The sequence below is a fragment of the Paroedura picta genome, chromosome 12, assembly GCF_049243985.1.
Source record: "Paroedura picta isolate Pp20150507F chromosome 12, Ppicta_v3.0, whole genome shotgun sequence".
NCBI lineage: Eukaryota > Metazoa > Chordata > Lepidosauria > Squamata > Gekkonidae > Paroedura > Paroedura picta.
In genome coordinates this window covers 4707225-4722137 of record NC_135380.1, presented here as the reverse complement: position 1 = coordinate 4722137, position 14913 = coordinate 4707225, and the positions used below count along the sequence as shown (strand labels likewise).

Genomic DNA, 14913 nt, shown 5'->3' with positions numbered 1-14913 from the left:
TGCTTCTGTGGGTGGCGCTGAAAATGCCACTCTCAGATTCTTCCCAGTTCCACCCAGATGCGCGCTCTCTCTCTCTCTCTCTCTGGACATGGCAACACAGTGGGTGTACACAATGCAGCTCTTTCCTTTTTTGTGTGGCTTCACACCCTTCAAGTGACAACTGTTCCCATGAATGTACTGAAGTGCTCCGTAGAAGGATGCACATTGAAGTGTACGGGGTTGCCAGCTTTGGGTTGGAAAACCCTGGGATTTGCAGGTGGAGTCTAGGGTGGCAGGACTTAGGGAGGCCAGCCTCCAGGTGGGACCTGGGAATCACCCAGAATTGCAGCTCACCTCCAGAAGAGAAAGATCAGTTCCCCTGGAGAAAAGGGCCGCTTTGGAGGGAGGACCCCCACTGAGGTCCCTGTCCTCCCAGGCTGCACCCCCAAATCTTCAGAGTATCTCTAACCCTGGTGCAGGCAGTCCTACCTCCATCCCCCTGGTTTGGGAAGGGGCCACCACAGGATACAATGTCACATAGTCTTCCCTCCAAAGCAGTCATTTTCTCCAGGGGAACCGATCTTTGTTGCCCGGAGAACAATTATAACAGAGGGGGATCTGCAGGTGCTAACTGAAGGCTGTTAACCACATGGCTAGTCTAGGGCAGGGCAACCATGGCTCTCCTGATGTCCATGGGCTACAATTCACAGTTTGGCCACCCCTGGTCTAGGGGGTGTGTGCAGGGTCTAAATGTCTGGAAATCTGAGTAGATCCCAAGGGAGGTTTAGCCAGGAGATGCCGCTTGGCAGGATGTAATGCCGTGCTGGTCACCTTCCAAAGCGCCTTCTTCTCCAGAAGTGGAATAAATGCTTTGAATAACCAAACAATAAACAAATAAGTGATTTATGCCGTCTGGAGATCAGCTGTACATCTGGGGAATCTCCAGCCCTCCAGTGGAGGTTGGCAACTGCGTATGTGCAAACGGTCCAGTTAGACTTCACCGCACGCCTGCCGTTTTGAGACGTCTCCCTGCAAGTCTAGGAGTACAAGATAAGCGCAGGGGCCACTCACAGCTGCTGTCGACAGCCTCCGCTTAAGCCCTGCCTAATACAATTAAATCTGTCATTAAATTCTAATTCAGCATTTATCTGTGCAGCAACGAACCTATTAGCGATTGATAACGCCTTGTTTATAAGGCAGGAGAGCAATTGTGACTCCCATTAAAAGGCATTCTGCCATGGAAATATTGTCCCTGGCCATGAAATAATAATTATGATATATTTAACGTGAAAGACGTCAAAACGAAAAGAAAACCGCATCTCAGGAAATGGAACGCTCTGCTCCATTAACGGGCATTGGGCTGCCTAGGAATATACCGGCAGAGTGGTGGGGGCCGTGTCAGCAAAGGAGCACCTGGCCTAGAATGGGACACCTTGATCTTGCCTTCTGCCTCCTGAACTGGGGAGCGTGTCAGCCAGCGCCAGAGGTCCCCAAGAGGTCACTGACACCTTTCCTGGCACCTCCACCCCCCAGTGTTTTTGGAAAGTGGGTGGGGTTCTTGCCCTCCGGGGGAGTCTGACTGGCCACTGAAGATTTGATTGACTGTGCAAATCAGGACAAAATGGTCTCAGTAGCCGATGACTTCACTGTGTTGTTCTGTTCTCCTACACCTCCTTCTCAGGGGATTTTAATTACCCCTCTTCCCTCCTGCAACTGGGCTTTGCATGGTAAGGGCTCATGGGAATTGTAGTCCATGGACCTCTGCAGAGCCACAGTGTCTTTTTTCCAAAGCAGTCATTTTTTCCAAGGGGGGGGGGGGGAAACTGCTGGGAGATAAATTATTTTATTTATCATACTTTTGATAAATTATAATAGTGTAAGACCTTCAGGCCCCACCTGGAGGTTGGCAACCCATGCGGAGGGCCACACTCCATAGTTTTTGCCACACAGAGAAAACGGCCAGCGCAAAGCGGCCTTTCGGTTTTGGGGAGGGTGTGGGGAGGCGACAATCCAGAAGCCGTCCTGATGGATGGGCACGTTTGGTTTAATGGCTTTGAAGCACCGCAGATAAAACTGCCAAGGAAAGATTTTTTAAAAAATCATTTATGCGGCATAATGGAGCTATTGAGAAACCCACCCGAAGAGTCTCAGACGCGGAGGATTTGCCAATGGCAGGCGAAATTTCTCAGGAAAGTTAATTTCAAGAGGGGCAGGAAGGAAATTTGATTCAACGCCTTCCCAAAGCCAAACTTGAATTACACCATTAGAAAGCGAATGTCAATTTCAAAGAAGCCAGAAAGGGAAGTGTAGCTAATTCCCCTTTATTAACATCCTCCACCCACCCGCAGAAGACAGAGATCAACCTAATTTTTTTCTCCCCAAAAGCAGAAAGCCCCCACCTCCTACGCCCGTTGAAAAGGCGGCGGCTTTGTTAAACTAAAAGGAAGCTCCAAATGCAGTTGAAATCTCTACAAGGCAGGCAGCCGCACCAAATAGCCCTCTTAGTGTCAAAGCCCCAAATTACAACTGATTAGAAAAGTGCTGGGCTGGATCCAGACTGAGTCTTCCAAAGGCAGGAGGGAGCCTTCCTCTGTAGGACCGCCCACTCCCAGTACAGATGCCAACCTCCAGGGAGCTTGGAATCCCAGCTCATCTCCAGACTACAGAGATCAGCTGGGGAAAACGGATTCTTTGGAAGGTGGATTCTATGGCCTCATACCCCACTGAGGTCCTTGTCCCGCCCCCCCCCCCCCAGCCAACACCTCCGAATCTCCAGGAGTTTCCTAACCTGGAGATGGCAAATCCTGTAACCACAACATTTTGATCTAGGCTTGGGAATGAACCGTTGCAAACATGGATGCCATCAGTGTCCCTCCCCCCCTCCCGATATCCATATGAACAAGCGTGGGCAGTTGTGCAGACCTGCTGTTTAAGGGGGGAGGGGGAGAAATACCAGATCCTGAATGTGATTGTGGTACAGCCCACCAAACTATTTCCTATCTCTCATGCGAATGCGAACGTCGTGCTTTCCAGGGAGATGTGACGGAGCTCTTTGTACTCTCCCCGCCAGCGATGGATTGCACTGAAAGCTTGAGATGATTTGCACACCACTGCACCTACTTGACTACATATATTGTATTATTAGATGCTTCCTGTGTGTAACTCTGCCGTATGATAAATATATAGTCTGCAGATTAGCTGTAATTCTAAGGGAGCTCTGGGCGTCAACTGGAAATTGGCAACCCTATTCCTGCCACTGGTCTCCATCAAATTCTGGTCGTGGGACAACAGTACTCTGAGGAATGACACAGGGGGAGGCCTGCAGTGGGGAGGGAACCTGTCAATTCAGTCTGGTTCCAGCACATTCGATCCTGAAGTCATTGCTTTGATAAGAACAAGAACAAGCTGGATCCTGTTAATACCCCTCAACTTCTTGATGACAAAGAGCCCCCTGAACCTCACATGAGGATATATTTCACTTTCTGGTTGTGTTTTGTGGCATTCCGAAGAAAGGAAGTTTGGGCCAGGTCACAAGGAGAAGAAAAATATAAGAGCAATTTTTCCAGATCAGATGGAGGGCACTTACAGCCTCTGGAAAACCCACGAGCAAAGCATGAAGACTATTCATGTCCCCCTATTTGTCCTTTTGACCGGGATTCAAAGGTAGATTGCTTTCAAATATGGAGGCTTTATCGAGCTCTCAAGGCTATTAGCCCCCAGTAGCTTTATATTTCACACCTTTCTCTACTGTTTCTCTACTGTTATGGAAGCAAAAGTTAGCAGAGTCATTATTGCTTTACTCACCTTTTGCAATGACTTAAACAAAACCCCGGAATTGCTAGAAGATACTGCACATTTTAGAAACCCCCCCCCCCAAAAAAAAAATGATTATGAAAAACTGAATAGCATCAGAGAATCATAGAGCTGGAAGGGCCCGTAAAACTTGTCTCTGGGTGCATTTCATGGATCTCATCTTCGCTATTTCACAGCTGATCAAGCCTTTAAAAAGAATTACCAGTTTGCACCTCTGGAGACACCTCTGGATTTGCCTGCTCTCCCTCCTATTTGGAGGCACCGCCAGATGTGCCAGACGCCTCAGAGACCCTGAGACCTCTAGCAAGTCACCATTCATCAACAGAGCCCTTAGGCAAGGGTCGAGGCAGCTGAGAAAACGTCTTACCAGATTAGTGAAGATGTAGGTGTAATAAGCCGACGCCATTCCCAGTTCCGCTGCCTGCAGAAGACAGGAGGAGAGAGGTTAGAGGGGACAGAACAGCACTTGGCTCCATCCAAGACAAGACATCTGCCTGGAATAAACTTTTTGCGGGCTCTGAATGCAACCTGGGTGGAAGACAACGCCGGCTTCTGCTGTGAGCCCAATCCTTTCAACACTTAGGTAATGAACTGGTATTCCACTTGGGTTGCCAACCTCCAGGTGGTGGCTGCATATCTCCTGCCCTCACTATTGATCTCCTGGCAGCAAAGATCAGTGCATCACAAGAAAACAGCTGTTCTGGAAAAGGGACTCTATGCCATTATGGCCCCAAGCCCCGCCCTTCTTAGGCTCCACCCCCAAAACAGCCTGGCATTTCCCAACCCAGAGCTGGCAACCCCGTAGCAGGCCTCTCTCCTCAGTGGGGACCCCAAAGTGGCTTATACTGATTTCCTTGTCTCCTGTTTATCCTCACCACAACCCTGTGGGGTGGGGTGGGGTGGGCTGAGAGAGGTCGCCAGGCCCAAACTCACCCAGCATCCTGTGTAGCTGAGATCCATCCCTCTCTCCAAATCTCCAAGGATTTCCCAATCTGGAGGAGGCAGCCATAGTGGGGGAGGCAGAGTACTTGTGCTTCAGATTTAACTGTGCCTTCCACCACTAGGAAGATTCCTCCAAGGTTTCCAAAACAATTTAATCCATTGCCTAAGCTGTCAGAGCAATAAACACCTAATAACTGACTTCAAAGCAGGGGTCAGTAAGGGGGAGGGGCTGTGACTCAGTGATAGAGCACCTGCTGGGCATGCAGAAGGTCCCAGGTTCAATCCCCGGCATTTCCAGTTAAAAGGACGCAAATGACTTCTGCCTGAGATCCTGGAGAGCAGCTGCCAGTCTGAGCGGGCAATACTGACCTCGATGGACCAAGGGTCTGAGTCAGCATACGGCAGCTTCATGTGTTCAAGGATGCTCTCGGGCCCCTGGTAGGCTGAACTTTCTGGCAGCAGCCTGGGTTTTCTGCAGCCCAGGGTTAAATGGCTTTTTTGCCAGCCGAGAAGCTGTCGAAAAGACTGATTGTAATTGAGGAGGGCGGGTGTGCTTCTCTCTATTTAGGGGTTTGTCACCTGGATGGGGTTTTTTTTTTTAGTCCTGCCACGATGCAAGGCAACAATTTTAAACGTGCTACGCTTTGATGCATTAGCATATGCAAACGAGCAACACCTTCACCCACAACTGGGATGAGTTGGCAGCGCTGATCCGTTTGGTGTTTCCCTTTTGGTTCAGCAGCTTCCCACCACGTTAGGAAGTTGGGGGAAGCGAGAGAAAACACAGACAGGCCGGGGTTCCTGCAGAGGCGGAACGCCAGGAGCCCTCCCACTGCTGCTTCCTCCCAGCACCGAGAAGACAGAGTGTTACTAAAAGCCACTGAGGCATCTCATGGCAATGTACAAACAGCCCTGTTGAATCAGATGGACAGTTCATCTACTCCAGCATCCTGGACCCTGCTGTGGCCAAGCAGATGTTTTGGAAAGCCAGAAGCAGGATATAGAGGCCACATGCCCTCTTGAGCAGAGTTACACACTGATTTCAGTGGAATTTGAGCCAGGGATGTCAGAACATAGATGTGCTCTTCAGCTTTAATAGCCAAGCACCCTTGGAAGTCCTATCCTCCATAAATATGACTGATTCTCTCTGAAAGAATGGGGGGGGGAGACACCCAAGACTTTTCTTAATTGCAAGTAAGAAGGAAGCGTCACACGAAAAGGAAATCATAGAGTGGCCAATCTAGAAGCAAGCCATGGGTGCCAAAATTAGGTGTTCTTGGCAATCAAAGGGTCAGGAGCTCAATGAGACGCAGTAAGGCAGGAAGTTAGCTGGCTGCTTTTCCTGGACTCCTAGGTCTATTGTATTGGCTACCAAAGGCACTTGGACTCAAATGCAACAGGGCTCAAATGGCAATTAATAGCTTGGCTGGGTGATGGTATCAGGTTGAAAATGTTGAAAAGTTGCAGCAATGTACTCAGTTCTTTCAAACAACCAAAGCCAAGGGAGGCGATGTTCCCAGGTTGTTTCCAGGGATCAGGCAAGCACAGTGGTCTAGTCAAAGAAGGTTTTCAGACAGGGAAGTATCAGCATTTCAACGCACCTTGAGAGGTTTTATAGTTGAACACCAGCTGCTGCGATTCAGTCCTGCAACAACTCATCATCACTCTCTGCAGGTAGCTGATGTCTAGCCATAAGGCAAGTGCTTCTCCTTTTAGCCTGCAGCTCTGCTCTAAGCCTGAACCTTCACCTCTCTAATGGTGCAGGTGGTCCTGGAGGGATGGAAAGCGGCAGCTGGTTTCATCTGCTGGATCACAGCTGTGCGGTGGAGGTGACTCTGTGCAAGCTCCCCGCTGTATGTCTTGACATGCTCACACCCCCCTCCTCTTGTTTGCTCTGGACACGGAAAAGGGCCTGGAAATGGGTTTTTTTTCTCACAAGGGAGAAGCAGAATCGAAACTGGGAATATTTGACTAGAACCAACCCAACTGCAACATTCAGTCTTGTCCTGACTGGGAAACAGATAAGGTGGGGCGGAAGGCGGCCTCCTATGCATTTGGCAGAAAGGTCTGAAGATTAAGATTTTCTGTCAAAGCACCTTATTGACCAAGTCACAGGTTCCCTCTACTCCTGGGGATTTAGGAGGCAGGATATTATTGGTCTCCCAATGCAATTGCCTTAGAATGAAACAGCAGCGGTGAAGTTAGGGACGTTTTTGTGATTTATAATCCTCCAGGCGTATCAGGTTGCAACGGATGATCTTTGCTTAGAATGCAGTTCTACTAAACGTACTTTACATTATTGTTATGCTGCCTCGTAGCCAGGAATTGCAAACACAGCTAACAATGTAATCACTTTATAGAATCTGTCCAAAGAAGTAAACACAATGAAACCTGAATGATCCGTACAAACAACGGCACGGCCTTGTATTTTATTCAATGTTTTATCTACGCTTCTGTGCCACCTTGGGGGAGCCCAGCTTCTCTCAACTTTTTTTTCACCATTGAGAAACCCCTGAAATATTCTTCAAGCTTTGGGAAATCTCAGAAGTTTCATGATCATGCAGAATAGGGTTGGGAAGCACAGCTGTGGACACGTTTTCTCCAGGGGACCCGATCCCTTTAGCCTGGAGATTGTCTATAATTCTAGGGAGTCATAGGTCCAACTTGGGGATTGGCATCCTTTAAGACAGAGGTAGTCAAACTGCGGCCCTCCAGATGTCCGTGGACTACAATTCCCAGGAGCCCCTGCCAGTGCTGGCAGGGGCTCCTGGGAATTGCAGTCCACGGACATCTGGAGGGCCGCAGTTTGACTACCCCTGCTTTAAGGCCAGGAGAATGGGAACCGAAGGGTTGCTTGTGACAATGGCCACATTTCTTGAGATGACTTATCATCCACTTGGTGCATCAGGAAGTTCTCAAAGAGCACAGACCTATATTGAGCAGCTACACTTCACAGGTGGGTGTAGAGGCCGGGGCAGGAGGTGCTCAGTCTGGGTTGATCCTGACGCGGGGCAGAAGCCCCCCAGCACTCTCCATTCGGTCACAATCCCTCCTTTCCACTCTCTTCTCTCTCTCTGCCAAACCTGCTTGCAGCCTTCCCTGCAAAATTCAGCACCTGGTCTTTAGCGAGGGATGGGCAGGCCTGTGTGTTCTTCCTGCCAGCCTGCTTTGAAGTCTGCAGCTTTCCATTCCAGGGCAGGGAATCAAAAGAAAGCCCCAAAGCCCCCCTCCCCCCTCTGCGACCCTGGCCGTTCTCCACGCAGACACTGGCAGGTGGGACAGGCAAGACGGGGCTGTCAGTCAAGGAAGCAAGTCTGTGATGGGTAAATGACAGGAACTGAGAAGCCACTTTGGCAGTTTCGTTGTCTGAGAATGGCAGCGCCAGAGAAGAGAGCCTGGTTGGAGCTCTGCACATCAAACAGAGGCCATGATCGTGCTTGCTAAGGGGTGCCGGGAGGCGACTGGGCCAGAGCAAGGCACTGTGGCACCCAGAGATAAAATACAGGCGGTTTGGGTTGCCGGAGCTTCATCAGACTGTGAGACCAGGCCGAGGGCGAGGGACTGTCTCTGTGTCAGGACGGCCTCACGCTGTGTCATCTCAGCATGGCGGAGTCAGGAAAGAGAAACAACGCATGTTTGAGTGAACGGACGTGGGCAGGAGAGGAGCTACGACAGGCAGGTACCGGCTGAGGGGCGCCACAGAGTTGCCAGCTTCCAGGTGACCCCAAAAGAATTCCTGGCGGCCCAACAAAGTAGAAAAGAAGAAAAGAGGAATCGACAATGGCCGTGCAATGAAGTCTGTTGTTTATTGAAATTGATAAACAGGCATAAAGGCCAAATCGAGTTTCCGGAGTTACAAAATGTTTGTTTTCAAACACTTTGTCAGTATTTCCACTATCAGGATGGTCAGTTCATAGTCTGAGGAAGGGTGCTTGCACTCGAAAGCTCACGCCTTGAATAAATCTTGGTTGGTCTTAAAAGTGCTCATGGACTCTGATTTTGTTGTTCTTCAGTGGCATTACCTTTTAGAAGTAAAGTTCAAACGCTCTTACATTCATTATATTTCCCTCCCAGCATCCCCTCGGCCACAGGCCCTTCAGAGTCACGGAGGTCAGAGTGATGCACCCCACTGTAGTAAGACCCCTTCGAAAAATCGTTTTGGGCTTTCTCAACCAGGGTTTCGTGAAACCCTGGGGTTTCTTGATAGCCCTGGAGGGGTTTCCCCAAGAGGGTGGGAGTTAGTTATTTTTTAATATATATTTTCAAAATTTGTTAAACATTTATTGGCTGATATGACCATACCTGGTCATGTCGACCCCCCTCCCAAAATGGCCAATGATCTGCCTAGAGGAAGAGGCGGGCCCCCAGGTGGGCATGTCCATACCTCTGTTTCCCAGCCATGTTCTGCACGATCGGGCCGCTTCTGAGGCTTCTGTGAGCCTGAAGAATGTTTCAAGGGTTTCTCAATGGTAAAAAGGCTGAGAAAGGCTAGTTTAAAAGATACTCATAACTTTATTATAGCATTGCACATTCTAGCTAGTAAGTGCAGAAGGGGCGCTGTGTTTCTGTCACGGCTAAAATGTCTGGTTGCCCCTTAAAGCCTAAACCATTTAAATTCCAGACTAAGCTTTCATGGGTCATCAGAGGCATATTCCGGCACTGATTCTCAGCACCGAAAATCAACCTTCCCGGGCTAAGTTCCGGCTCACAATAGTCAAGGCTTGCTTCCCACTTTGTCGAATTGCGAGAAACCGCTCTGTGCTATTCGTCATCTTTGCCAAGTTTGCCGGCCTCCTTTGATCGCCCGGCTGAAAGCCCTGGAAATTCTGATCCTGAGACGTGGCTAGTTCTAAAAACGGAGATGAAATGTCATCCTGTATATACGTTTCCTGCTCATGTACCCCCACCTCCAAAATTGTACTGCTGTTCGGTTGTATAGGGATACAGCTTTCCCCCAAAAAGGATGAGAAATCCTTTCAATCCTTGACATCTTTATGTTGGTCACAGCAGGAGAATACCCCAGAGAAAGGAAGGGGAGAGGGGGACGGTGTCAAAAGAACCGCTGGTTGTGTAGCTGTGCTGCATTGCCATAGCAACAGGATGAAGGGAGAACCCTCAATAGTGAGAGAATTCATTCAGATCCTTTATTAACTCAGCAGAGAGAGAGAGAGAGGCAGGGGAAGGAAGAAACACCATGTTTTGGCTTTGGTTTCCTCACACCAGAGGCGAAACACTAAAGGTCAACACACAACATTTGTCCCTTAAACATACACACACACACAAACAGACCCAGTCAGCCACAGCTCGGGTAATGTTCGGACGTGCAATTAAAGCAGCGGTGGATGAGTTGTGTTAACATCCTGAAAACCTGTCTGATCTCTTGGAGAAGTGGGCCGCCTCTGTTTGCAGATGTATGTTTTGACCTTCGCCCGTGCCGAAAGAAGAGCCGTCTGCATCGGCAACTTTGGCCCAAATACAAAAACCTTTCTGGCGTGGCGTGCTCAGGAGGCCAGGGTTTCTATAAACAGATACTTTTTTACATTCCCCAAATGGCCCACTCCATCTTTGCGCCCCGGGAGAAAATCAGGCATTCGTCACTGTCAGAGAAAGGCTGGCAGAGACAGGGAAGGTGTGGCAGGGAACTCTCCCTCCGGCACTCAGGGGCAAACTACTCTTCTTAATTCTCGGAGAGACACCTGACGAAGCAGAGGGGCCAGTGAACTCATGGGGGAGCTGAAGAAAGAAAGAAAGAAAGAAAGAAAGAAAGAAAGAAAGAAAGAGAGAGAGAGAGAGAGAGAGAGAGAGAGAGAGAGAGAGAGAGAGAGAGAGAGAGAGAGAGAGAGAAAGAAAGAAAGAAAGAAAGAAAGAAAGAAAGAAAGAAAGAAAGAAAGAAAGAAAGAAAGAAAGAAAGAAAGAAAGAAAGAAAGAAAGAAAGAAAGAAAGAAAGAAAGAAGCATATCCTTCCTTGTCCTGCAAAGAGGGGGTGGAGGGAGCTGATAGAAAGAACTTTTGCTCCCTCTCCCCAAATACTAGATCAAAATCCCAAAATAATACAATGAACTGACTCTTCCGAATGCATAAAATCTCTATCATGTCACCACTTGGAGCGCCAGCGTGGTATATTGCTTAAGAGCAGTAACCTCTAATCTGTAGGTCAGGGTTGGATCCCCCACTTTGCCTCTATACACAGCCAGCTTGCGCCCGTCCCAGTTCTCTCAGAGCTCTCTCAGACTCACCTACTTCACAGGGTGCCTATTGTAGAGAGAGGGAAGGCGCTAGTAGGCTGCTTTGAGACTCCCCCTATTTAAAATAGTTCCCCTTCTTGCCTCGGATTGGTGAATTAGGTTTCTCCCTGTTCTTCTGAGAACAGTTAGCTAGTTCGCTTCCTCTCTCCAGCTAAGGCAGACAGACGGGTCCTTCTCTTTCCTATACAGCTTGTTCTCTTCTTCAGTAAATCGATTTTGTCCTTAATCAGCAAGTGCTCGGCTCCTATGCTCATTTAGACTCTGCCAACCGTTTGCAGTTCGGCCCCCAGGTCTCCAGGCAAGTTGTTATGCAGCACAACTGGATTTTGCATGCTGGCCCACTCTCCAAACCTCTCGCCTCTGCCTCTCGGTGACCTGGGAAGCAGACAAAACCTCTCTGCACCACCACGGCACGCTTATTGAACGACTAGCCTGCGCTCCCAGCATGGCGGTGAGGCTGCAGATCCAAAGTGTTGTTCATAAATTGTTAATATTGTTTCCTCTTCTAATGGACTGCCCGGGAACCTTGCCAAAAAACGAAATCCGAAGGGGCCCCACGGTTCAGACTCTCATATGTTGGGAACAGAGAGGCGGGGGAAGAACCCAAACATTTAAAGAAATCAATTAAACACGTAGGGAAAAAATAAAATAAAATGACCAGCTGCATAGGTAGAAGGCAAATAGCATTTTTGTGGGTTAAGGTTGCCAGTCTTCAGGTTTTGACTGGAGATCTTCTCTCATTACAACTGAAATCCAAGGACTTTTCTAATCTTTCTTCTAAGGCCACTGGCTATCACCACGTTCATAGCAACGGATTCCGTCATTTAATTTGTTGAAGAATCCTTTGGTTCTCAACCAGTTCCAAAGCTACTGCTGGAGGGAAGGGAGCAGGGTGTGGCCTGTTCCCATCGGATCTCAGAAACTAAGCTGGGGCCAGCTCTTGGACAGGAGACCATCAGGGAAGACCTCTGCAGAAGAAGTCAACCACCACTTTAGGATGGTTGCTTTAGGATGCTTAGGGCTGATCCTGCGTTGAGCAAGGGGTTGGACTAGATGACCTATATGGCCCTTCCAACTCTATGATTCTATGATTCTATGATTCTATCACTTGCCTTGAAGGCCTCTTGGCTTGGATTGTTGTGATATTCAATAATCCAGCCTTTCTCAACTTTTTCAGGGGTTGAGAAACCCCTGAAACGTTCTCCAGGGTTTGAGAAATGCCGGAAGTGGTGCAATCATGCAGAATATGGTTGGGAAGCAGAGCTGTGGACACGCCCACCTGAGACTCCTCCCCTTCCCACTCCTCCAGGCCCATCGTTGGCCACGGGGGGGGGGGAGGCAGGTTGATATGAACATTTATGGTCATAGATAGATGTTTAACACATTTTTAAAATATAGAACATTTGGGAAACCGAGAACCACCAGAAAACCCCAGGGTTTCACATAACCCTGGTTAAGAAAGCCTGCAATAATCCATGGCAGATTTTATGTGAGTAGGAGGATTCTAGATTCCGGAGTTGTTCTAGTCCAGGCATTACTCATGTCTGGAGACAAACCAGCTAGAAGAACAGCTGTGAAAGGCTCTGGGAAGCCTTGCTTTCCTTCCTTCGTTTATCTTGTATAAAGGCCGTAATGATTGTCCAAGAGGCCATCAACATCATCCAGAATAACTGCTGCATCTTACACGTTGCCCTAAGTCAGCTGCAACTTGACAGAACATCAGGGTTGCCAGCTGTGGCTTGGGAAATACCTGGAGACTTTGGGGGTGGAGCCAAGAGTGGGTGGAATTTGGCACAGGGAGGGGTCTAAGTGGAGTCTAATGCTCTGAAGCCCACTCTCCGAAGCAGCCCTTTTCTCCAGGGGAACTGATCTATGTTGCCTGGAGATGAGCTGTTTCCAGGGGATCCCCAGGCCCACCTGGAGGTTGGCATCATTAAGTCCACCCTCCAAAGCAGCCATTTTCTCCCGGGAAACTCATCTTTAGTCTGGAGATGAGCTATAATTCCACGGTGTTCCCCACAGCCCACAAACATGCCTGGGTGACCCCGAGGCCAGCTCTGTGAGGCATGAGCCCCACTTGAGTGAACGGAAGCCAATCCCCCACCACTTACCTTCTGGAGGATGATGTGGGACATGGAAGCATTGGCGTGCACGATAATGGTGGCCGTCTTGTCGTCCCTGATCTCCTTCAGCAGCGGCGTCGGGTCCCAGCTGTCGTCCAGCATCCGGACTGAGAGGGTTTCCTTGGAGATGAGAAACTGGCGGAGCAACTTCTCCAAGTTCAGAAGGCCTGTGGGCGAGAGAAACACGTCAAAACAGGACCTCCTTGGAACACGCCAGCTTCACCCCAGTGTCTCTATAGCCTTGGTAACCAGCACCAGGTAGTGGGCGTGGATATGGTAAGATGATAAGATGCTGCAGTATGAATACGGCCTGCATACAGAGCCCCTCTTTGACAGCACCTTGGTTGGTCATGGGGGATCAGGCTGCTGTCCTTAATGAGTCTGCCAGCTGGATCTTATCACGTCAGTCTAAGCCGGTCTACACTGGCTACCAATTTTGTTTCTGGACACAATTCAAGGTGCTGGTCTTGACCTTCAAAGCCATGTGGTTTGGGACCAAGACACCTAAAGGACTGCCTATTCCCTTATGACTACTAGAGTCCTGCTTCTCGTGCCTCCACTACTGAGGTTAGATGGGGGGGGGGTGCAACCCAAGACAGAACCTTCTTGTTCAAGGCACCAAAGCTCTGGAACTCATCTGTCCCCTTCTGTAGGCTGTAGCCATCTTCCACCAACAGATGAAGACTTTTATTTGTTTCCTTTGGCATTTCCTTTATCGTCTCTCTTTCCCAATCAATGTTGTTTTGATATCTTTGTACACGTTTTAACTCCTTCCCCCAAATCTCCCGGAATTTCCCAACTCAGAGCTGGCAGTTGTGACAGAACAATAACAACAACAAGACTAAGAAGAAGAAGAGTTGGTATTTATACCCCGCTTTTCACTACCCAAAGGAATCTCAAAGCAGCTTACAATTGCCTTCCCATCTTCTCCCCACAACCGCCACCATGTGAGGTAAGTGGGGCGGAGAGAGCCTGGGCAGCACTGCTCTGTGAGAACAGCACTATCAGCACTGTGACTGGCCCAAGGTCACCCAGCTGGCTGCACGTGGAGGAGCGGGGAACCAAACCCGGCTCGCCAGATTAGAAGCCACCGCTCCTAACCACTACACCAAGAAGGTGAGGATTAAAAGTTATTTTTTAATGCCTTGCTTTTCACTCCCCGAAGGAATCTGGCATCCTGGGTGGTTTCCAACCCAAACACTTACTCAGACCGACTCTGCTTCAGAGCTCTGATCAGATTGCGCTAAATCCTTTATCTGCTGCCACAAACTCAGCTCGACAATTGTGTGCAATGCCACGCCATTGCTAAAACGTCTCTGTCCAAAACCCTCTCCAAATCTATGCAAGAAGGCTTTCAGGTTCCGATAACCGGAACCCGGTCTCTGTGAGCCTTTCCTCCTCCGATCGATGGCTTCTGCAAGGGACAAGCTTGTTGCGCTGATTAACTCTCTGGCTGTTTAACTCTGGGGTAGGCCAACTGTGGCCCTCCAGATGTCCATGCACTACAATTCCCATGAGCCCCTGCCAGCTTGCTGGCAGGGGCTCATGGGCATTGTAGTCCATGGACATCTGGAGGGCCACAGTTGGCCTACCCCTGGTTTAACTGATTGAAGTCACAATTACAAAAACTTGCTACAGGTGACGGTTTGAGGAGGTTTAAGGAAAACAACTGTTTTTCTCCCATGACTAGCTCAGCAGATTATACCTTGTACTGACAGAGGCTCCCACGAAACCATCTCCCCCACCCCCTCCCACCCAGCCCAGCAATTTCCCCCTCCCCCCCAATAGCACAAAACCAGAATGGGAATGAA

At 49.2% G+C, this 14913-nt stretch overlaps 1 protein-coding gene across 6 annotated transcripts in view; it reads right to left on the bottom strand.

Annotated features, from left to right (window-relative positions):
- GRIK4 (glutamate ionotropic receptor kainate type subunit 4) overlaps positions 1 to 14913 on the bottom strand; it is a 352867-nt gene that overhangs the window by 94418 nt on the left and 243536 nt on the right. For all 6 annotated transcript variants that reach the window (XM_077305824.1, XM_077305826.1, XM_077305827.1 and 3 more), the window contains exons 6-7: positions 13091 to 13269; positions 4160 to 4213 (exon numbers count right to left, since the gene is read on the bottom strand). In XM_077305824.1, the coding sequence (XP_077161939.1) occupies positions 4160 to 4213; positions 13091 to 13269 (233 nt within the window). The remainder of the gene's footprint in view (positions 1 to 4159; positions 4214 to 13090; positions 13270 to 14913) is intronic.